The sequence below is a fragment of the Balaenoptera borealis genome (genome assembly GCF_965194805.1).
Source record: "Balaenoptera borealis genome assembly, chromosome: 8".
Classification (NCBI taxonomy): Eukaryota; Metazoa; Chordata; class Mammalia; order Artiodactyla; family Balaenopteridae; genus Balaenoptera; species Balaenoptera borealis.
In genome coordinates, this window is record NC_138865.1 from 64,927,445 (window position 1) to 64,941,548 (window position 14,104).

Below are 14,104 nucleotides of genomic sequence, written 5' to 3' on the forward strand. Positions count from 1 at the left end.
GTAGGGGACTTTAACACCCCATTTTCACAAATGGACAGATGATCAATAATGAAAATAAATAAGGAAACACAAGCTTTAAATGACACATTAAACAAGATGAACTTAATTATATTTACAGGACAACCCACCCCAAAACAACAGAATACACTTTGTTCTCAAGTGCTCATGGAACATTTTCCAGGATAGATCATTTCCTGGCTCACAAATCAAGCCTTGGTAAATTTAAGAAAATTGAAATCATATCAAGTACCTTTTCCGACCACAACGCTATGAGACTAGATATCAATTACAGGGAAAAAAATGTAAAAAATACAAACACATGGAGGCTAAACAGTACACTACTAAATAACCAGGAGATCACTGAAGACATCAAAGAGAAAATCAAAAAATACTTAGAAACCAAATGACAATGAAAACACGATGACCCAAAACCTATGGGAGGCAGCAAAAGCAGTTCTAAGAGGGAAGTTTATAGCAATACAATCCTACCTCAAGAAACAGGAAACATCTCCAATAAACAAGCTAACCTTACACCTAAAGCAATTAGAGAAAGAAGAACAAAAAAACCCCACAGTTAGCAGAAGGAAAGAAATCATAAAGATCAGATCAGAAATAAATGAAAAAGAAATGAAGGAAACGATAGCAAAGATCAATAAAACTAAAAGCTTGTTCTTTGAGAAGATAAAGAAAACTGATAAACCATTAGCCAGACTCATCAAGAAAAAAAGGGAAAAGACTGAAATCAACAGAATTAGAAATGAAAAAGGAGAAGTAACAACTGACACTGCAGAAATACAAAGGATCATGAGAGATGACTACAAGCAAGTATATGCCAATAAAATGGACAACCTGGAAGAAATGGACAAATTCTTAGAAAAGCACAACCTTCTGAGACACAACCAGGAAGAAATAGAAAATATAAAGAGACCAATCACAAGCACTGAACTTGAAACTGTGATTAAAAATCTTCCAACAAACAAAAGTCCAGGACCAGATGGCTACACAGGTGAATTCTATCAAACATTTAGAGACGAGCTAACACCTAGGCTTCTCAAACTCTTCCATAATATAGCAGAGGGAGGAACACTCTCAAACTCATTCTACGAGGTCACCATCACCCTGATACCAAAACCAGACAAAGAGGTCACAAAACAAGAAAACTAGAGGCCAATATCACTGATGAACATAGATGCAAAAATCCTCAACAAAATACCAGCAAATAGAATCCAACAGCACATTAAAAGGATCATACAGCATGATCAAGTGGGGTTTATCCCAGGAATGCAAGGATTCTTCAATATATGCAAATCAGTCAATGTGATACACCACATAAAAAAATTGAAGGATAAAAACCATATGATCATCTCAATAGATGCAGAAAAAGCTTTCAACAAAAGTTAACACCCATTTATGATAAAATCCTCCAGAAAGTAGGCACAGAGGGAACTTACCTCCACATAATAAAGGCCGTATATGACATATGCACAGCCAACATCGTTCTCAATGATGAAAAACTGAAACCATTTCCACTAAGATCAGGAACAAGACAAGGTTGCCCACTCTCACCACTATTATTCAACATAGTTTTGGAAGTTTTAGCCACAGCAATCAGAGAAGAAAAAGAAATAAAAGGAATCCAAACTGGAAAAGAAGAAGTAAAACTGTCACTGTTTGCAGATGACATGATACTATACATAGAGAATCCTAAAGATACTACCAGAAAGCTACTAGAGCTAATCAATGAATTTGGCAAACTAGCAGGATACAAAATTAATGCACAGAAATCTCTTGCATTCCTATACACTAACTAATGATGAAAAATCTGAAAGAGAAATTAAGGAAACACTCCCATTAACCATTGCAACAAAAAGAATAAAATACCTAGGAATAAATCTACCTAAGGACAAAAAAGACCTGTATGCAGAAAACTATAAGATACTGGTGAAAGAAATTAAAGATGATAAAAACAGATGGAGAGATATACCATGTTCTTGGATTGGAAGAATCCACATTGTGAAAATGACTATACTACCCAAAGCAATCTACAGATTCAATGCAATCCCTTTCAAACTACCAATAGCATTTTTCACAGAACTGGAACAAAAAATTTCACAATTTGTATGGAAACACAAGAGACCCCGAATAGCCAAAGCAATCTTGAGAAAGAAAAACGGAGCTGGAGGAATCAGGCTCTCAGACTTCAGACTATACTACAAAGTTACAGTAATCAAGATAGTATGGTTCTGGCACAAAAACAGAAATGTAGATCAATGGAACAGGATAGAAAGCCCAAAGATAAACCCATGCACCTATGGTCATCTTATTTTTGATAAAGGAGGCAAGAATATACAATGGAGAAAAGACAGCCTCTTCAATAAGTGGTGTTGGGAAAACACTCCCTAACACCATACACAAAAATAAATGCAAAATGGATTAAAGACCTAAATGCAAGGCCAGACACTATAAAACTCTTAGAGGAAAACATAGGCAGAACATTCAATGGCAAAAATCACAGCAAGGTCCTTTTTGACCCACCTCCTAGAGAAATGGAAATAAAAACAAAAAGAAACAAAGGGGATCTAATGAAACTTAAAAGGTTTTGCACAGCAAAAGAAACCATAAACAAGATGAAAAGACAACCCTCAGAATGGGAGATAATATTTGCAAATGAAGCAACTGACAAAGGATTAATCTCCAAAATGTACAAGCAGCTTATGCAGCTCAATATCAAAAAAACAAATAATCCAATCCAAAAATGGGCAGAAGATCTAAATAGACGTTTCTCCAAAGAAGATATACAGATTGCCAACAAACACATGAAAGGATGCTCAACATCACTAATCATTACAGAAATGCAAATCAAAACTACAATGAGTTATCACCTCACACCAGTCGGAATGGCCATCATCAAAAAATCCACAAACAATAAATGCTGGAGAGGGTGTGGAGAAAAGGGAACCCTCTTGCACTGTTGGTGGGAATGTAAACTGATACAGCCACTATGGAGAACAGTATGGAAGTTCCTTAAAAAACTAAAAATAGAACTACCATATGACCCAGCAATCCCACAACTGGGCATATACCCTGAGAAAACCATAATTCAAAAAGAGTCATGCACCACAATGTTCATTGCAGCACTATTTACAATAACCAGGACATGGAAGCAACCTAAGTGTCATTGACAGGTGAATGGATAAAGAAGATGTGGCACATATATACAATGGAATATTACTCACCCATAAAAAGAAATGAAATTGAGTTTTTTGTAGTGAGGTGGATGGACCTAGAGTCTGTCATACAGAGTGAAGTAAGTCAGAATGAGAAAAACAAATACCGTATGCTAACACATATATATGGAATCTAAAAAAAAAAAAAAAAATGGTTCTGAAGAACCTAGGGGCAGGACAGGAATAAAGATGCAGATGTAGAAAATGGACTTGAGGACATGGGGAGGGGGAAGGGTAAGATGGGAAGAAGTGAGAGAGTGGCATGGACATATATACACTACCAAATGTAAAACAGATAGTTAGTTGGAAGCAGCCGCATAGCACAGGGAGATCAGCTCGGTGCTCTGTGACCACCTAGATGGGTGGGATATGGAGGGTGGGAGCAAGACTCAAGAGGGAGGGTATATGGGGATATATGTATACGTATAGCTGATTCACTTTGCTATACAGCAGAAACTAACACAACATTGTAAAGCAATTATACCCCAATAAAGATGTTAAAAAAAAAATGTCTGAGAGAAAATGTGTGAGCTCATTACGAAAAAGACTAAAATGATACAGAGGAACACACAATAAGATATGAACCAAAGAAAAAGCATTCCATGTCCTTGGACAGGATGACTCAACATCATAAAAACGTCAATTCTCCCTAAATTAACCTACAATTTTCACACTAGTCTAATAAAGATGTCAGCATCATTTTGTTAGAATAATCAAGCTGAGTCAAAAGTTCATGTGGGAAAATAAACAAGCAAAAATAGCCAAGAGAAGTCTGCAACAGAAGAGTAGTAGAGAGGGATCAGTCTCCAAGTATTAACCCATTACAGAACTTCAGTAATTACAATAGTGTGACACTGGCACACGGAGAAACAGAGAAATCATGGAACAGAATATGAAGTCCAGGAATAGACATACATTAATATATGGCATTTTAGAAAATGTGGCATTTCAAATAGGTGGGGAAAAGGTGGACTATTTAATAAACAGTGTTGAGAAAAATGGATCAGGGAAAAGAAAAGGAAAAGAAAAAGAAAATCTGATTCCATTCCTGACAGCTAGTAATAGGATAAATTCCAAACGTATTAAATTTTTAACTGTTAAAAAAAAAAAATCCCAGGGGAAACCATAGAAAATGGAAGGCCTTTCTATTTATGACATGAAGCTCAAAAGCTATAAAAGTAAAAACTGATAAACTCAATTACAGGTTTAAAAAATGTGCATGGTAAAAAGTACAACAATCAAATTCAAAAGGCAAATATCAAATTGGGAGAAAAAAATGTGAATTGATATCACAAACAAAAGGTTAATCTCACTAATTATAAAGAGTTCCTAGAAATCAATGAGAAAAAGACAATCCAATGAGAAAAATAGGCAAAAATATTGACAGTTCACAGAAAAGGAAATACAAATTGCCCTTCAATACACATCAAGAAGCTCACTTATAAAAAGAAAATTAAACCATTTTCACCTATCAGCTTGGCAGAGATTGCAGTTCAATAATTCACTATTTTAGGGAATTGCGTGGGGAAACAGGTCTTCTCTTACTTGTTGGTGAGAGTGTAAACTGGTACCACTTCTCTGAAGGGCAATTTTGTTCTGTTCACCAAGCTTATAAATACTATACCCTTTTAGAAATATATTCTAAGATGTATATGTTTGTGATATGATGTATGCACAAGGTTATTTATTGTGATATGATGTATGCACAATGTTATTTATTTATATATATGTAATAGCAAAAGAATGGAAGCAGTCTAAATGTCTATTAACGTCCATCAATATATATACAATATATATGTACCATCAATGAGTATAGTACATCTATACAATGGAATCCTATGGAGCCATACAAAAGAATGAAGAAGATCTTTACTCACTGACTGTTAGAGAATCATCTCCCAGATCACTGGAGGAAAGGTGCACACAGGTGCACAGAGATAACTCTGAAAAGACACACAGGAAACTGGTATGGCTGGCTGTGTCGGTGAAGGGGAACTGGACGGCTGGGGAACAGAGTGTGAAGGATACTTTTTATTAAGTACCTTTTTACGCCTTTTGCATTTTTAAAATCTATGGGAGACGACATAGGCCTTGTGAGTCATAAGTGCAAAATGAACTGTAGAGATAGTAAGTAGTAAAAGAAATAAATACAATAGAGATAATGAGGTAAAGTTAGCTTTCAACCTTTTCCTCCTATGTCCTTCCCCCCAAATGCACACTTCTTCCTCTAATTACAATTTTGCTTGCTTTCACTGGCCTCTACCCTTATCCTCAGACCCTACTGTTTCATTTATCTTAAGAGGTATCAGTGTTTAAAATAATTTTCCAATCAAAATTATATAAGTACATCTCAATTTCAATTTGCACTATGTGCAGTTCTAGAACATGGACTCCATAGAAGCCAGTGAGAGTTTTGGAGGCATATCACAATAGCACAAAAAGGTTAAAATCATTCATTTGAGGCAATCATAAGAGAACAAACACATCTTTTGGAAGGTACTTTAAAAAAAAACAGTGGTTAAAATAAAATCTTGCCTGTTATTGGCAAAAAGTATTGTAGCCCATTCTAATAATATTTGTTTGGAGAATTAAAGATGTCATCTCCTGACATTCTTAGCTGTTATAAGCACACTAAAGAAGGTAAGCTTTTAGATAAAATACAAATTAGTAAAGTCACATAGCTAATAACCATGATATCCATGGAGATGCACAATCCCATCTATTGGGATATGAGAAAATATTAAAATTTCCATTTCTATTATTTAATTTTATCCTTATAATACTGTATAAAGTAGTATATTAATATATAATTTATAAATAATAAATAGGCATGCATAAATTCTATTGCGGGCTCAGTCTTTTTTATCCATAGAGTGTAATCAAAATGTTTGGTAACCATTGCCAAATAACGATTTCTTTCTCACATATATAAGAAGAAAGCAAATGCACTAGAGAATATTTTATCTGAGCACAGCAAGAAGCAGCAGCCATAAACTATGAATTTCTAAGCGAAATACTGTTGAATTCATTTGGTACAGCACTTAGCATAATGTTATCTAAAGAGAGATTACTAATACATAATAGAATTTTGAAGTTAGATATCACCTATTTCAAATCTCATTTCAAACATGAGGTCACTACAGGCCGGAGAGAATAAATAACGTTCTCTGTGTCATATGGCTGACTCGTAGTGACAAAGCTAGGTACAGATCACAAATTTCCCAAAAGTTTGTCTTTCTACATACAACACATGGAGATATACATTTATTTATTTATTTATGGAAAAGGGATGGTCTTAGAAATTAAGCAGCAGGCAATCTAGTATTCTCACTACTTTATTTTCTCCTATTTAACCATATCTTTATATTTGTCTTCTTTTTAGTCTTCCCAAAATCACATCCCCGTTTTAGAAAGGTGAAGAGTGAATTTCTTTTTATCATGTAAATTTTTTAAGCCATTCTAAAGTAGAAAAGTTCAAACCTGAAATTAATCCTACTTTCGCCCACCTCCCCTAACAGAAACCTCTGAATTCTAAATGCCTTTGTTCTTACCAATAATCCTCTGAGAACAACCCAGCACAAGAAACATATGCCCAACCCTACCCGAAAGAAAGGAAAGGTGGGATGAAAAATGCTACAGCGAAATTAAAAGTGTTTATGCAGGTAATTCAAACCCATTTTTAATACCTGTCTTATATTTGTGTAGTCCCTTCACATTATGTACAGGTAGCGTTTAAGAAATTTGACTCTATCTTCACACAGACATTGGGTCTACTATAGCTATGTCACCTAACCAGTTTTGTCATGTACTGGGAAACTGATACAGTGTTGGGTCGGGAATAGCAAATGACATAATGCAGATAATCGCTTAGCAAAGTGTCTAGCATACAGTCAGGCACAAACTACTTAACTCTTGTTAAGTCAAACACCTCCAACCTTTTTAAGTCAAACACACAAACAGGTGAAGTGACATGCCCGAGGTCTCACCTTTCCTGTTAGACAGGACACTTAGAAACCCAGACTTTTCCTCTAAGGAGACTGCGAGTTGAGACATTTAGGGAGTTGGCTAAATTCTTAAAAGGACTGGGAGGGAAAAAAAACTGGCCTCCGTCATGGCCAAGGTTTTCGCCACAGCACACCCGCGTTAGCAGTCCACCTCTGTCTTTTCCCGCCTCCGAGGCAAGCAAGAACTGCATTTCCCAGCGGCCCTCGGGCTGCTTCCGGTGCAGCGCGCCAGCGCTCTGTTTCCGGGCACATCTTTTACGTCAGTTCGTGGGAAGGTTCCTACGGCTGAGGCCGACCTCCTAGTCATGGATTCTTTCGTTTCCCAGCCACTTGAGCCAGTCAAGGGCGTTGCGCCTCCTGAGGTCGCCTCCTCCGCCAACCCCGCGCCCGTCATTGCACCCGGAGCGCCGACCTCTCCAGCAGAAGCCCCTCTATTTAATAACTGCTGGAGCTGTCGCGTGCTCTCCGGGTCCGGGCTGATAGGGGCGGGCGGGTACGTGTACTGGGCGGCACGGAAGCCCATGAAGCTGGGATACCCCCCGGGTCCAGGAACTATTGCGCAGATGGTCTTCGGCATCAGTGAGAGTTCGGGGCACTACCCTTGGGCTGGGGGAAGAGGGAGAAGAGGGGCGCATCCACGTGGGCGGGGGCGGGGCGCCCGGGTTGGTCACGTGGCGGCAGGCATTTCCCCCCCACCCCCACCCCCTAAGATGGGGGTGGGGAGAAAAAGTTGTTGGGAAGCTTTTCTTTCTTTCTTTTTTCTTAAATCACAACATTTTTTTGAGAACTCTTACTAGCCTCAATCTTTTTAATCCTACCAAAAGCTATTAAAGATAGGTATGAATATAGTAGTACTATTTTCCTGTTGAACAAACCTAGGCACAGAGAGTTCGAAGTCAGACACCCAGGATATGACACAGCTAGCCTTTGATTCCCAGGCTTATGTGTTACCAAAACCCATGCTTCTTCTGTAGATTGTGGAGAAGGCCTGAGTGAGGGCACTTGACCTTGGTTTAAGAACTTTGGCTTTGAAGGTAGATTGTAGACATGGGTTCAAAGCCCACATTACTAGGTCTACCATTGGGTACTGTGGCCCGCAGTTCTTATTTGTAACAATACTACGTGATTGTCAAGCTGTCTTCCAGTAAAATGTAGTGATTCTTTTAGCTCTTCAGACCAACTGAGTGAATAGAATTTTAAGTTTTCAGATCTCTTACCTTCTTAATTAGATTATCCAGATCAATTCCCTTTTAGTAACTTTCTTGCTTTGGGGAAGTAACAATTTTTTTTTCTCTCAACTTTCCTTTCCTGAGCTTCACTCTTCTGTAAGATAGAAATAATGGTAATTGTATCTTCAAGGAGTATTGTGAGGGTTAAATAAGTTGATATATATGAAAGCACCTGGTAAATTGAAGTACAACATAAAGAATAAAGTACTGTTGTTTTTTCCCTAGGCATTGCTTGCTGGGGTGTAGTCATCCTGTCAGACCCCAAAGGGAAGGCCTTCCGCGCTGGTTGAAGTACCACCATTGAATTTGTCATCTCTCGGCATCCCCGTGACACACAGAGCAAGCATGGGGCGTATGCATGTTCTGGACAGACGCATGGACACTGACAGACTTCAGTCCTGCAGATACTATAAGACTGAAGAGACAAACATGGGTTGTCATTCGTTGGCCATAAGTGTTTGTGGCCTTCTTCGCAGGTTCCACAGGGGCCAATAAGTCCCTCAGAGAAGAGGTTCTTTGTGTTATTTGAGGGTATAATTTTTAAAAAATATAGAGGAAATGATAAACCAAATGAGAAAGTGACCTAAGTTATTTTAAAGAGTTCTTTCTACTTCTCCTGTGGTTGGGTCAACACCTACTATCCACCTCATCCTGGATAGGCATCATGCAATAGGCAGAAGTGCATAAAACATTTATCTGTGTACTGCTCACACTTCCCAAGGCATTGTCAGATCCATGACCTTGTGAGAGTTTCCCAGCTACTCTGAGGTGGTTATTTCATTGTTGGTAAGTGAACCTTAAAAAACAGAGTCCTAGTGATTTGCCCAGGGTCATTCAGCAAGTCAGTGATAGACTTAGGACTTGTTCTTGTCCAGCTGTTCTTGTCTTTCAGAACTAGGATTGTTCCAGAGAGGCAAGAATTACCTTTATGAAACAATTAGATAATCATAAAAATCAGCATAAAATAAAAAGCTCAAGTACTGAAATATTTGAGAGAAAGTCAAAGTCTTTTGTGCTTTGTGTGTGGGGGGGGGTGGGGGGATGGGGGGGGGTTTGGTTCTTTTTCCACAAGCACAGGAAAGGTTTCTATGATGAAATTGAGTTGCTTTTGAGAGAACTTAATATTAAACACTTTCTTTTTAAGAGAAGTCTGCTTCCAACCAGTTTTTTAATTTATTTCTGAAATGCTATGGCTTCTCTATAAAGTTACATGTAGCTATTTTTCAGAGCAGAAAAGTACTCTGAAATTTAACTGCCAATCACAACGTGTAAATTTTGAATGATAGGTTGAGTAAGTAGAGTACCTTTAGGGAAATTTTTCTAATATTGTAAAGAAGGGCCCAAGTCTTTTAAGACTCACAAATGACAATAAGTCTCTTGCATTGTCTACACCAGAATTCATGGCATGGATGGTTATATATCTGTGCAATTGAGAAGACACTGCAACATAAAGGAGACAACAAAGTATTTAAGTGAAATGTACAATTCAGTCATGTGATGTTAGTGAATATAGAAGTTTTAAATTAGAAGGGACCAGAGAGGACCCAAAGCAGGGTACTTCCTTGCGGGCCCATGACACACTAAAATGCTAACGAAGACAAGTTACTACCTGCTTTAAAAGGCAAGCCATTCTATTGATGGACAGCTGTAGTCCTAACATTTTCTTAGTTTAAACCCAAATTACATAACTTGCTGGTCTTGGCTTGACTTACTGGATACATAGAATAACTCTTAAAACTTATATATTGTAATATAATTGTAACATCTTTCCCAGAATTCATACTAGTATGACTCTTTAACCAAGTAAGAGCTTTTTCCAAATAAACTTGCCCACTCATCAGATATATTGCCAAAGTATGTTTGGTTCTTCCCAACTTGGAGTCGCTTAACTAGGTGTGAGCTAAGTATTGTTCTACCATGTCTATAGGCAGTTGGGAATAATGCTCCCCTCCCCCCCAAAAATAGAACTTGTAGTTAAAAATTGTTTCATTTTCTTTTGAAGTGTATTCCAAAATTTGCTTTGATTTCTGCTGGTGGTAAGTCAGAGTTCCTAGTTTGTTTTAGGGATGACTTCAGAGAGAAAAGAGACATTGCCTTAGTCCTACAATGCAGGAAGTGCATTTGGTGCCCCTATTATCTTCCCTTTGCTTGGGGATGAAGTGGGGTGAGCAGGACAAACAGGTTCAAGAATCCAGGGACTATTACTCGGGAATTTAAGAACACCAGCTTGATTATGACTTATGGGCTTTAGAATCTCTTTACAGCATGGAAATGAGAGTTTACCTTTAGCAAAGAAAGAAGAGAAAAACGTACAAAAATAAGTAATTTGAAATGAACTTAGAGTTTTCCCTGGAACACAGATCAAAATGTGAGTATACATTCAAATATTGACATTTTTCATGATGTCCAAGATACCTATTAGCACAACCTTTACACAGTAAAAACTTTGATATCTCCAGATGATCAAGAAATCATTACACCATCGCTTGTTGCCTTTGTGTATTGCATTGAGTAATCTAGAATCCGGTGACCAACTAAGAATATGTCTGAACATATTAAAAGACCTGAATATAGGTTGATCTTTAGGATCTTGCTGTGTGTTGGGGGAGAGGTAAGGGGTCTCTTTTTTTTCCTAGGCCAATTGCTGGGCAGCTGTTGCTTGCAGCACTGGTGTAGGCCAAATGCAGATCAATCTAAAAAGTTCTGGAGTTTCACCTGACCAGGACAAATTGCAGAGACGGCTGTTGCTGGCAGCCCTAGAGGTTAAGCATTTCAGCCATGATTTGTACTTCACCACCACCCTTAGCTTAGCATTTGCCCCTTGCTCCTTTTTATTACTGGTTTCTCAGCCTGGCTGTGTCTGAATTAGGGGCCTCTTGAATGATGCCACTTGATTTGACAATGTGAAATATATTGTTCCTGAATTAAATATATGTTCAGGGCAAGCATATGTTCAAGTACCCCCTCAAACCAGGCTTGACCTCAACTGATTTGTTGCCAGGACTACATTGATCAAACTGACACTTCTCAAATCTTGAAGTGAGGAATAGTAAGCAATTTTGAGTTGTAAAGCTTTTTTTGTGTGTGTGTGTGTGACAGATAAATCCTTGCCTTGACCCAAAGATTATTTAGGTGTTATGAGCAAAGAGTCAGAGGTGAAAGACCTATAATTATACATCATTCAGAGGTATCCTGAGAGCATGGAGAAAAAATATGTCACTCTTCTAAATGCATGTCTCTTAGCCTTTGACATAATTCAGCAACTTGTCATTCAAAGGTAAATGGAATGTAGAGAAATAGCCAAAAGGGCAAATGTTAAATGCAGCAATGCCACTAAAAACCACTGCTCACTCCTGTGACTAAACTTGCATATGCTTCAGGAGTGTGGTAGACAGGATTCTTAAAATGGTCCCCCAAGGTTCCCAACCCCTGGGTGAAAATATACCTTCTCCCGGTTATTCAAACACCATTCTAGGTGCTGCTGTGAAGGAAATTTGTAGATGTAATTAAGGTCCCAGGTCAGTTGATCTTAAGATTATCTACATGGGCGAATCATTAAATCTCAGTCCAGAGGTCAGAGACTTGAGAAGCCAAAGATTCCTCCAAAGCAGGAGGGGGAGTCAATGCATGGAAAGTGCTTTGGAGGCTGGAAGAAAGCAAACATCCACACTGAGAATTTCCTGTGGGGGCCACATGACAAGGAATGGCAGGCAGCCTGGAGTGCTGAGTGATCACCAGCCAACGACTCAAAGGGAAACGTTCTGCAACTGGAAGGAAATGAATTCTGCCAACCACCTGTGAGCTTAGAAGAGGGCCTGTGAGAACCAAGAACCACAGCCCCGGCCAACACCTTGGTTTCAGCCCAGTGAGACCCTAAGCAAAGTATCTAGTCGTGCTGTGAAACTGGAGATAATAAATCTGAGTTGTTTTAAGTTGTCAAGTTTGGTAATTTGTTACACAGCGTAGGCAATGAATACAAGGAATCAGAAGTGTTTTGTGGTATCATAGTCATAGCGGAACTAAGCAGAACCCTGTGGCCCCCTCCCCCCAAGTACAAAGGCCCCTCTATGTCCCCTGCCTCTTGTTTGTAGGAAAGCTGAAGTCTCCCAGGCCTCCCAGAGTCACAAAAGAGCACGCTCAAGCAGTTAATGATTAGGACAATAGAGTCATAGACTCAGTGTCTGATGAAAGAATGGGATTAACACTATTGCTCATAATAATATGTATCTTTGTGGGCATTAGAATAATTGTAGCTTGGTCTGCCCATATATGTAAGCAAGCAACTAAAACTGTCAGCAAAGAGATGCTGCAGACCCATGTCGAGATCTTCCACTCTGAAAATACAACACCCTATGTCAGCATGAAGAAGTTACAGAAGATGGACCTTCACCCTAATCTCATAGAAATGGAATGATGTCTGACAAGTGGGAATTTTTAAGCAGCTCTTTTGCCCCTTTCCTGTAGTCTATTTCTATTCCCCATAAACCTTAATTATAAAAATGAGATCACTAGGTAACATTTAACCTAACTCTTGACTTCTCTACTGAATGTACACAATGCCCTGCTTGACCTGTTGATTCCTTTCCTGGATTAAAAGGAGTAAGAACGAAAGATTAAGTAGTTAAAGAATGACTGACTCTCTACCCCTAGCTTCCCCCTTAGCAAATTTGCAGGCCGACCAAGCAGGCAAGAGAGCATCCAAAGGAAGATCAGGAGAAGTCAGCAGGTCTGCACGCAATGGAAAAATGATGAAGAATCTGATCTCCTACCCTGATGATTAACTGAGGTGGTTTCCCCTTTTTCCCTTTGAAAATTGTCATGGCTGAACAGAATCTTTGGAGTTGGTCTCCAGACATGAGTCCACCTCCTCCCCAAATAACCAGCTTTTCTGAATAAAGCACCTTTCCTTTCTACTGACACTTGCCCCTCGGTTATTGGCTTTTGAGCGGCGAGCAGCTGAACCTGAGTTCGGTAACGAGAGTAGGTGGCACGCCAGACCAAATACACATCCCCATTCTGGGTGCTCAGGAAGTAGCAAGAAGGGACCATCTGAATAGCATTTCTCTTTGTATTGTTAGTAATGGTCTTCACTTTTCCTTTTACTGGTGGTTTTCTTGGATAGTTCTTATTTTCCGTTTTCTAGTAAAATTGTTGCACTGTTAAATATAAAAAAAAATTACAGCACCCTTTTTATGTGGCAAGCATAAAAAGGATTATGCTAACTAAATGCTTTGCAGGAATTGTTTACTCCTCTCAGCAGCCATGTTTTACAGATGAGAAGATTGAGGCCTGGAGCAGGTAAGAATTTCCCCAAAGCCTCAAGTGATGAAGCAGTAGTAGCTTGGCTAAGAGCAGTAACTGGGAATTGGGAATTCATTTTGTTACAGTTGTTCTCTTATCATCCATTCTCAGAATGTTCAGTTATCAAAATTAGAAATGTTAAATTCTGATTTTCCATTTTTTTCCTTTTTATTCCTTAGTTTAACATGTATCATTAATCATTTGGTTTCCTCTTCTTTATAATTGAGGATATATCGCTTATCACTCTGACAAGCAATTTATATGATAATCCAGGACAAGAAATTCTTCTCATCTCTTTAAGCAGGCTCATACCCTTCCCTGACTTTACCCCAATTTCTCCACT

The 14,104-nt window shown here is 38.6% G+C and overlaps 1 protein-coding gene across 1 annotated transcript; it reads left to right on the forward strand.

Moving 5' to 3' along the window:
* Positions 1 to 7,479: 7,479 nt before the first annotated feature.
* Positions 7,480 to 9,465, forward strand: DMAC1 (distal membrane arm assembly component 1). The gene is made up of 2 exons (XM_082400878.1): positions 7,480 to 7,810; positions 8,686 to 9,465. Exons 1-2 carry the CDS (start codon positions 7,537 to 7,539, stop codon positions 8,748 to 8,750), a joined length of 339 nt encoding a protein of 112 aa, XP_082257004.1. The 5' UTR covers positions 7,480 to 7,536; the 3' UTR covers positions 8,751 to 9,465.
* Positions 9,466 to 14,104: the final 4,639 nt, after the last annotated feature.

Coding starts and splice junctions, on each gene's coding strand:
- DMAC1 (XM_082400878.1), top strand. CDS start 7,537: ATGGATTCTTTCGTTTCCCAGCCACTTGAGCCAGTCAAGGGCGTTGCG. Junction 7,811..8,685: donor GCAGATGGTCTTCGGCATCA/GTGAGAGTTCGG, acceptor TTTTTTCCCTAG/GCATTGCTTGCTGGGGTGTA.